Here is a 9999-nt window from a genome sequence, read left to right on the forward strand (position 1 = left end):
AATAATGATTGAACTGTGGTGGACTTTATAATTACACAAGGTAAATTAAGTGCTTTGTGCTTGTATAATTGCACAATTCCAGTTGGACTGTAGTATAAATATGAACATGGGATTTCCTCAAAGACCAAAACATAGACAATCAAAGCTTGCAAATGTTATTTTACAGTTGGTCAAAACATTAGAGTTTAATCAAAACAACAAATCTTTAAAGCTTTGGAAGTTTTAAGCCACTCAAAAGTTAAAAGCCCATTCAAATGGTTTGGTATTGCCTTTTTTTCACTGAATCAACTAATTATGTACAGTTGAGAATAATTACCTCTCTTCTACATTGCAAGTGTAAATTGAATCTCTCTCTCCAAACAAACTGACAAAATTGTCACATACTTTATTAGATGTATGTTAATTGAACTGTATTGGGTGGCAAGGTATAAACATAAGTATACTGATTAGGTGTATCATTGAACAATGGAACCTTCAAATGAAATTGGTAATTACAATATCTTTGATGATGATATAATGATAATAGTGATGATAACAAAAGTAAGAATAAAAGTGGTTGAGCCATTGAACTTGGAAAATTAACTATGGGGGGGTGAGATGTTGAAGCCATTGTAAAGAAATCATATTTTACACCTTTGGGTAAGGATAGCCAATATATTTTATCCATACCTTCCAGTCATTTTCTGTGTTAAATTATGGGATAGATATGCAAATTAACTATAAACAGACCATTCACTGCAGACTGCAGACTTTGGTTTTTTTTTAGAATAACTCTTTATAAACATAGTTATAGTAACGATGATGATGATAATTATAGTGTTTATATACTTACTTGGCACTCTTTTCAATAATCTGATCAAGCTTCGTTAACAAAGAATGATTAAAAAATTAGAGTCAATATTAATTATGAACAATCATATTCAATTTAAGTATTTAGGATGTCAAGATGTTGACTTGGTACCAAATTTGGAACCTGTGTGTGTCCAGGTTTTGAAAAACTATGTAAGTGATTACCTCTTTGATTTAACAATTAGCTCCAGTTGATCATGTAGCTCTCTTTCAGGAAGTGTTCCTTTGCAAGAGTTGTTTTTTGTTGATGAACTGTGAGTGACATTTTGTCAACCTAGCTGACAAAAAGGCGCAATATGCATCAGAGTCAAGTGATCATTTCTAATTGCATGATACCAAGCTGTACAGATGGTCAATTCTTTATAAATTCGATGCAGATTTTATAAGCTAATATGGGGTAGACTGTAACACAAACTGTCTTAAATTTGGTTCTTGAACAAAACTTAAGATCTTCTAATTACAGTTAGCTGATGAATATATGTTGGATCCCTTAACAGCAACAACTTACACTTTTTATATGGTGTTATACAAGCTAGGTGGCTTAAAATGGACCGTTTATAATTGATTCTTTTGTGAGTTGGTGTTTCAACACTTTTTTGCTCCCTATAGACCACTTTCATAAATGGCTGCCAGATTAATATTCTTTTGTTTAAATTTAAATTTGCCTGGGTGGCCTCGCTTGAGATAATGTATTCTTTTGAATTTTGTACCGGAGAACGAGGCCACCTAGGCAAATTTAAATTTAAACAAAAGAATATTAATCCAGCAGCCATTTATGAAAGTGGTCTATAAACACTGAAAATGCTTGATAAGATCATGCCTGATTGAGCCTAATTTTACATTAATACGCCTGTTGCAAAAGAAAAAAATGATAGCCCCGCTTTTTTATATATAATTGCAATCAGCATTAATTAAGATTCACCTCGTTCAAAGTTGCCTATAAGCTCCCTTTGCTTGGTGCTGTGTTGTTAATATGAACAATTAATTAAAAGATATTCCCTGAGTCTGCTGAGAATAAATGTTTTAGTACAATTGCTCAGGTGCTTTGGAATTCTTTTGTAAATCTTCCTTTTGATGTTGAAAAAACTATTTTATTTTGATTGTTTTTCACTTATATCGAGATAAAAAGCCAGTTTCTATTAGAATTTGATAGGTTAATTTAATTCAGTCTTCAAAAACTTCGTATCTTTCTTTTATGCTCTTTGGAATCGAACCTTTTTAACCGGTCGCTTCCATGGTAACAATGACAAAGTTAATGAGGCAGCCATTTTAAAATTATGCACTCTTGCTAAGATAGGAAAATTCTTGACTGATCATAATGGGTGCATCCCTATAATCGCTGGAGTAATTTTATTACTAATATTTATATGTTAATGAAGTGAATGTGAGTCAAAATCAACTCTAAACTGAATTTAACAGGAGTTTTTAAACAATCTTTGGAGTGTGTTCAAAGCCACCATGTATCATTGCAGAATAAGGTGGTGCTGAAATAGCAAAACAGCTTTATTTTGAACTTTGCAAAACAGTCAAATTTGATATGATGATTGTGATTAAACACTGGGGGCTCACACATGTAGGCATGTACAGGTCTCACATGTAAATGTTGAATTTAAATTCTCACACATGTAAATGTTACAGGTCTACATGTAGGCATGTAGACCTACCTGTAACATTTATGTTTGAGTTTGGCTCTACATTGAATGCAAATATGGTGTCCAATTTGAATTGCCATTGTTCTGGACTTAGTAGCCTCTCACACATGTAATAATCCTTTTGTGTTTCCACGCGAAGACAACTAGGCTAGTGAGTCCAGAACAATGGCAATACAAATTGGACGCCATATTTGCATTCAGTGTATAGGGTTACAAATTTTTTAGTTGTAAACCAGTCTGATAATAATAAATAATGCTGCTGTAAATTTAAATTTTTTTTTTTTTTGGCACAGGCAATGCGAATGCGGCGTGGTAATCTGGTGTTTGCGATGTTCGAAGTCAATGTACAATTTAACCTGGAAAATGTCAGGATTGATGGTATAAATCTTAATCGAGTAAGAAAAAAGAATTTAGAATTTGTTTATGTATTATTTTTATCCAGAAAATTTAAACCAATTCTTAAAGGGCGCTAGTCAGCCACGCCCATGTTTATGTTTACATACGGGAATTCTGACGTTGCACGTCCAAAAATTTACCTGCAAATCTCTCACGTAATAGTTCAACTAACTCTCAATAATAAATTTTCACTCGAAAGAAGGCTAGTTGTGCCGATGCAATGCGATCTGAAAACGACAGTAAAAATTTCAGAATATCGATGGCATCGAAAATGGCCGATTTCACTGCTTCCTCACGCATTGCATTAAGGGTGACTAGGGCCCTTTAATGCAATCACAATTTTTTACAATCTATCTATTTTATCAGAATTTGAGCTGCAAACTCTCTTGTTTTATTTATCTCACATAGTGATCAGAACATATTTTAGTTCTCTATAGAGAATCTACGTCTGTTTTCAAGTTTTTGTTTTTTATGTTATATGTTTTTTGTAGATGCTACATCCTATCAAGGGAATATCATTAATTGCTGTACATGCAGATGACAAAACAGTATTTGGCTATGTGTGCAGTCAACCTTGCCCCACTGGATATAAGCTTTATGCTTTTAGGTCCCATCATGTAAGTGCAGAGAAATTCATATAGCCTGCTAATTCATCGACGACTTTACATCGAAAATCTTGTCTTCTTTAGAGAAAAACAATATGCAAGACCAGGCATGTAAGTCCAAAGAAATTCATATAGCCTGCTAATTCATCGACGACTTTACATCGAAAATATTGTCTTCTTTAGAGAAAAACAATATGCAAGACCAGGCTTTGGAACTCATGTGGGTTCTCTCATTAGAACCAATGAAGGTTGCCCAGTTTTACTAGGGTTAGGGTCAGAGAGAGCCAGGTTGACAAAGTAAATGGATTCGTTTCAAGGGTTGCAGAAGGGTATCTTATATAGTCTTAAAATGGAGTCATTTTTTGACAGGCGTTCCTCGGCGTGGTTTTGTCTTTGGGGTAACTAATATCACCCTGTTCGGTACTCAGGTTGAGGTTAACTTTAAGGTATAATGCCTTCCTTGGAACTTAGCGGTGTAGGTTTTTAACTTTAAAGAAAATAAAAAAGCTTGCAGACTGCCCAGAATACGTACAGTCACTGTGATTTCAGAAGCAAAGATAATTTTTTGTGATGTCATTACATTCATTGAGCCTTTCCTTGCTTTTCCTAAAATCATATCGAAGGAAAAGTCAGTTCGGATTGATATCCAAACCAGACAGATTATTGAATTCGAACGTAAACATTCGAGAATGCCCATTCGAGACATCTTTTTCTTTTGCACAGCTTTTTTTTTACCCCTTGTCTTGCAGGTAAAATTCTTGTCTTCAGGCAAACACCCTTCAGGTATCATACAGATTATAAGCCGAAGGCTCGAAAGTGCTTGTCTCGGTAAATTGTTAGCTATTGACAGAATTCATAACAAGTATAACATTTTTGCTCTTCAGGCTAAGGATATCATTAAAATCTTGAATAAAGCAGTGGCAGTTGCGAATAATTCCAGAAAAAAGGCGGGATCATCAGAGGAGCGCCCAGACAATTTTTCTCAAGAGACAAATGGCACGTACATCAAAGCTATTGTAAATAATGTAAATAAATACATTTGATCTTCCTCGGCACTAGAGCGCTGACTTGGGTTTTGGTCGCGTGCTCCGTTTATGTAGAGGTTGAAACGCATTTTTTCGTTATCAGCTTGCTCTTGAGCAAGGTTGTCATGAGTGGCGTAGTGTTTATCATCACCATCACAGTCCTCATTGTTTTTTTTAACTGTCTTATTAGTATTATCGACCGCGTGATAAGCCACAATTCTTTACTTGTCGTGAGGCCACCTGCACTAAAGAGGCGTCTTACCACCTAGGTGCTCTTAAGAGGCGTGTAATTAAAGTTCAGGATCGTTCTTGTTCAGTCACAAATCCGTCACCGCCCAGCGGGCTCTGAAACGCCTTCTATTTTGCACCGTAATATTAGTATGGAGAAGAAATCCAATTGTTGTAACGTTTAAAATGAATTTCGTTTATCCTATAGAAAACAAACAAAAAGAAATACAGCATGTCAAAGGTGCGGTTTTGGTGAACTAAAGTAAGAGAAAGATCCAAATTCAAGACGGTACTTATGTTGAGACATAGTAGACCTCACATCCGGGCTGTGGTTCTAAAAGAATTATCGATGACTGTAACAGTTTCCCGCCATTTCAAGGCGAACTCACGAGAATTCAACTAGTGAACGAAAATTAGATATTTTCTACTCCTGTTCAGGCACGGTCTCTTTATTTTGCTTTTAAACTTACAATAGATTGTTGACTTTTCATCTTGTAAACAGACCAGCGACCGACGAAGGAAAAGGAGCAAGAAGGAAATGTTCACAGGGTGGCAAGAGGACTGAAGGAGAAGGTGACGATGCATTTACAACCAGAACTAGGAGAGAAGGCGCTTAGAGAGCGCAACTTACTTGAACAGGCGAGGGAGAAAGAACAACGTGAAGAAAATTTACGAAAACAATTACATGAGATGGAGCAGCAGCTGACAAACCTACGTGGACAATTGCAAGAGAGAAATGAAGAACTGAGGGATGTCCGAGGGCAGCTACAAGAAAAAGGTGAAGAAACTGCTAATTTACAGAATCAATTGGAGGCAAAAGATCAGGAAATTATTGAATTGGAAACAACTCTGTCTACTGCTCAGGATGAGTTACGTGATTATCAACGCCAACAGTCCCCGGAGTGGGTCATTTTACGGGATCGCATTCAGCTGACTGGTAAATCTCTCGGCAAAGGAGGCTGGGGAAGCGTTGTCGAAGGCAAATATTGTGGTTGTTCTGTTGCAGTGAAACAGATCCATGAGTTGATTCTCTCTCCTCACAACCGCAAATTGTTTGAGCGAGAAATGGAAATTGTCTCAAGATGTCGCCACCCTTGCTTGCTGCAGTTCATCGGAGCTACAAATGACGAAGGGAATCCACTGTTTGTAACAGAGCTGATGGAAACAAGTTTACGCACTCTCTTGGAACAGAGAGCTCTTTCTGAGGTTGAAATCTCTTTTATTTCCCTGGATGTGGCTCTGGCACTAAACTACCTTCACCAAAAGCAACCATCTCCCATTATTCACCGCGACATCAGCAGTGCAAATGTGCTACTCTGGCGACAAGGGGAACGTTGGCGAGCCAAAGTGTCAGATTATGGAACTGCCAACTTTATGCAGCAGACCATGACAGTTGCTCCTGGTGCTATGATATATAGTGCCCCTGAAGCATTTACTAAAATTCAAACCGTCAAGGTTAGCTTTTTTTCTTTTTGTCTGAGATATTTGTGAATTGCATATGTATGTAGAGATATGAATCACCCCAAACCTAAGGTTTCGCAATTTTACGTGTAACAGACATTGATATTAATTTTACAAATGTTGTTAAAAAGGTCAACATACTTAACTTGTATAGATTAGATATGGATTGCCAGATTTTGAGTCGTTAGACCTACTTAACTATAGTGCAGTGCCGTATTTTTCTTTCATTTTCGTCCTTTATCTTGTTCAGGTTGACGTGTACAGCTTTGGCGTCCTCCTCTGTGAGGTGTGCATCCGAGAATTGCCAGATCCGCAAAAGCGTGTTAGGCAAGTTGCCAGGGTTAGAAACAAATTGAATCGAGCCCTTATCCGGAGATGTTTGGAATCAGAGCCTGGGGCGAGACCAAGCATACAGGAGATCATTGATGAACTTGAGGAACCTAATTAAAATTGGTTTGTTGGGCTCTGCCATAAACGCTGTAATTGTAATGGTATGTTTAGACCCGGTTGTTCGAAGGTTGGATAACTCTATTTAGTGGAGAAATCCTTATCTGGTGGATAGCGCAGTACGTTTTGCTCTCATTTATCAGCTGGATAATGCTTTACCTGTTGGACAGCGCTATCGGCCCTTTATACAACTTGACCCAGGGGTCCGTTTCTCGAAAGTACGTCCCGGTAACTTAACGGGCCCGAAGCCATGTTTTAATATCAAAATTTAAAGGATAGGAAATCGGGTTCTGGCTCCCAAACCAGTCCTTTTTTTTTTTCTTTAGCTGATAGTTTTATTGTATCATTTTCAAAACTTTTGAAATCCTTTTCTTGTTTTCTTGAATGAAAACAGAACAGCTTTACGGGCCCGTTAAATTAAGGGGACTTTCAAAGAAACGGGCTCCTGGTGTATAAATCCCCCTGGAATTATGAAGACATGGTCATTGATTTTAATCATGTTAAAATTTCAAAAATTTATTTTTATATTCAGAATGAAGAAAGACATCAAACCGCAAAGGAATGGAATGAAAAATGATAGGAATACTGTCAACTAAAGGCATTTACCATGTCATTTTGTGTTAGGTAGAAAGACCTCGTGAACAAACAAGTTTTGCTATTTCCTTTACAGCTACTACAGTAAGGTTTGAAGTAAGAGCGTGCGATTGGTTTAATGTTTATCATGCTTCTTACGTATACCTGGCACTTTTAAGGTCATTCCGCAGTATAGCATTGGACATCCTTGCTGCTTACACTTTCTCACCTGATTACTGGGCGCACATTTTAAAAATGCGGCTTTTCCTTATGGTCGTGGGGTGCTCTTGGATTTGCGACTTTCTTGCTATAGTATTCTTTAGAAATGATGAAGTAGCTACCAGTAAATTTCATGAGACGGTGTTCTAAGAAGTCAAAGAACTCGCATTGATCACTCTGTATAGGGTTTTTTTTTTGTTTGTTTGTTTTTTTTTTTCGTTGAATGAGAGAATTTCAGTGAAGCAAGCCACCGGCCTCCCCGATCAATGCTCGCGGATTTTTCGTTCGTTGCTCGCTTCTTTGAAGTAAAACTTAAAAAGAATTGTTGCACCACGTGCATCTGTCGCACAGTGCTGGCAAACATTACTAACACCAACCAGAAAGCAATCAGAAAAGTTTAAGAGACCGTGAGGTGCAAACAATTAACAAATTTTGTAAATCAAGTGGTCAATTATGGTGTAGATGGTGTGTGCGGGTGTGTGTTTTTCTTTTAATTTATTTATTTTTTTTTTAAAGTACTCCCTCATTTGTGGAACCTGTATTAAACGGTTAACTTCCATTCCCCGTGGTTTGCTGCTTGATACAGGTTTGACTGTAGTACCGGTATAACCCCGCTAACTGTATCCTGATTTATAACCCGAAATGATATTACTTCGTAGCGACTGAGGATTTCTGAGGATAAATTGGCCTTTACACAACTCCGAACCAACTAATTGAGGAGGGGCTTTTCCTATGGGGTGCTATGTTGTCGAACAGCCTTTCCCATGAACTCCGATCAACAATTTCTTGACAGCGAATTTACATGTACGTAAAGTGCGTCATTGTAACTTTTGAACGAGGCGCGGCATCCTAGAAAAGCAGCTTTAATGATAAAATAGGTTTTTACTCTTATAATACTGTGTTAACGGTTAGTTTAGCTGGGCAGAATTAGATATTTTGTACTCTTAAATGTGCTGAAGGATTTTACCATGTATGAATAAAGTTATCTAGCTGTCTCTCTTACTCACACCAGATCACTTGAAATCTCTGCTAACTCGAACCAATGCGTCGATCAAGTCGAAACTCCAATATCCCCCCGTGGCAACCTCATAGGCGTTTGTACCTTTTGAAGTTTGGCTCGTTTAAATTTCCGCCACCAACCCCCCCCCCCCACCACCCCCCGGTCAAAATTGTATTCTAAAGTCCTACCTAAGTGCTGGATTTTAGTTATGGTCATTTTTTTGTGAAGGCAAGATTAACGACCATGAGTTTCTTGTAGACCTTCACTTCCGAGTCATCTCGTGAAAGTGAATTATTTACCTTTAAACACCTCCTTATTCAAAGGTAAAATACTTGGACTTGACTGTTCCGGTTCTTACTTCCCACCCCGCCCAGGCAAGGTTCAATTTCCACACCCCGCGGGTACGGACTACAAATCGCAATCGGCCAGCGAAACGTTGTCAAGTGACAGGCTGAGTGCTAAAAAGGTTAGAGGTCAAGATATTCGTATGAATTGAAGTTTTCTATGATATCGTTGACTCTTCCGTGCTTGATATGTGCTCTAAATCTATATTTGTTGAAAAATTGCTAAGAGCTAAGAGAGGCAAAAATTTCTCCAACAGCAAAAAGCTACTATAAACGTCAAAGCAGCTCTAAAGTTGCTAGGCACAATCGGAACAGGACAACAGATAACGAGAAACCTGCTAACTCGAAAAGTTTCTCATTTCCTTTGGGAGTTCGAATAAGCGGAGTTCCACTGAAAGACTCGACTGAAGGGGAACCCAGTTCTCTGCGGCCTGGAACCCAAAATGTTGAATGTTTAGAGAGCAGGCTTAAACATGCCAAATATGTAACTTCTTTGGAAAATGAAAAACCTTCGAAATATCTGTGACCCGAATTGAAAATTTGAAGATAATGGTGATGCTGCAGAATAAAGACAATTTAGCTGTGACGTGCTACATGCTGGTTCTCCCATCCACCCACCAGTTTTGATCTTTAGCCTTGACTCAGTTGAAAAATAACAATTTTTTATCAATTAAAATTTTCAAAAATGAGCTATCCTTTGATAATTAGCTGACGTATGTGCATAGAATGATCTAAAGGTTCTATTTAGAAATCGAAATCAGGTACAGACCAGATCACACCGCTTATCATTGGGGCACGTGCGAAGTCGAGTCTAAACTTTCTTAGAAAGATGACGTAATGATATGTTTTAAAAATAGCTTGCCTATTCTTCATAACGTCGAGGCAAGGGAAATTCCCAAGTTGAATGGCGTCGTTTCTCGATTCTCAGCGTGATCAATGCATGGATTGTTTACAGTGAAGTTGAAATCGTCGTTCCTGTGTCCTCGGTACGAAATGGACGAACTACCTAGTGTTAAGTATATTCTTCTACGTGATCGTGTCGGACACACAGTTGAAAAAAGCCTATTAATGTCGCTCGGCCTCTCGACGAAGACTACACCAATACAAGTTTTGCGAGGCGAGATCTTAGAAGGTGTTCCTGAGGCTGAACAGCCTCTGGACTTGACTAAAGTAGCTGTTGCTGGAATTGAACGTAAATCG

The 9999-nt window shown here is 37.9% G+C and overlaps 1 protein-coding gene across 3 annotated transcripts; it reads left to right on the forward strand.

The window, feature by feature from the left end:
- Positions 1-2849: 2849 nt before the first annotated feature.
- On the forward strand, positions 2850-8455 carry LOC148734579 (putative serine/threonine-protein kinase DDB_G0271682). 3 transcript variants are annotated; one of them, XM_088755543.1, is made up of 6 exons: positions 2850-2879; positions 3389-3514; positions 4252-4330; positions 4964-4996; positions 5258-6210; positions 6467-8455. In XM_088755543.1, exons 1-6 carry the CDS (start codon positions 2865-2867, stop codon positions 6662-6664), a joined length of 1404 nt encoding a protein of 467 aa, XP_088611669.1. In that variant the 5' UTR covers positions 2850-2864; the 3' UTR covers positions 6665-8455. The 3 variants fall into 3 exon arrangements, with proteins under 3 accessions (XP_088611669.1, XP_088611667.1, XP_088611668.1); XM_088755541.1 differs by lacking the exon at positions 4252-4330 and adding an exon at positions 4387-4498; XM_088755542.1 differs by lacking the exons at positions 4252-4330; positions 4964-4996 and adding an exon at positions 4387-4498.
- The last annotated feature ends 1544 nt before the right edge of the window (positions 8456-9999 follow it).

Source organism: Stylophora pistillata, chromosome 3, assembly GCF_964205215.1.
Source record: "Stylophora pistillata chromosome 3, jaStyPist1.2, whole genome shotgun sequence".
Taxonomy (NCBI): Eukaryota; Metazoa; Cnidaria; class Anthozoa; order Scleractinia; family Pocilloporidae; genus Stylophora; species Stylophora pistillata.

Bases quoted from the DNA above. Each gene is read 5' to 3' on its own strand.
- LOC148734579 (XM_088755541.1), top strand. The intron at 3,515-4,386 runs GTAAGTGCAGAG...TTTGCTCTTCAG, and splicing joins ATGCTTTTAGGTCCCATCAT to GCTAAGGATATCATTAAAAT. The intron at 4,499-4,963 runs GCACGTACATCA...TTTATCCTATAG, and splicing joins TTTTTCTCAAGAGACAAATG to AAAACAAACAAAAAGAAATA.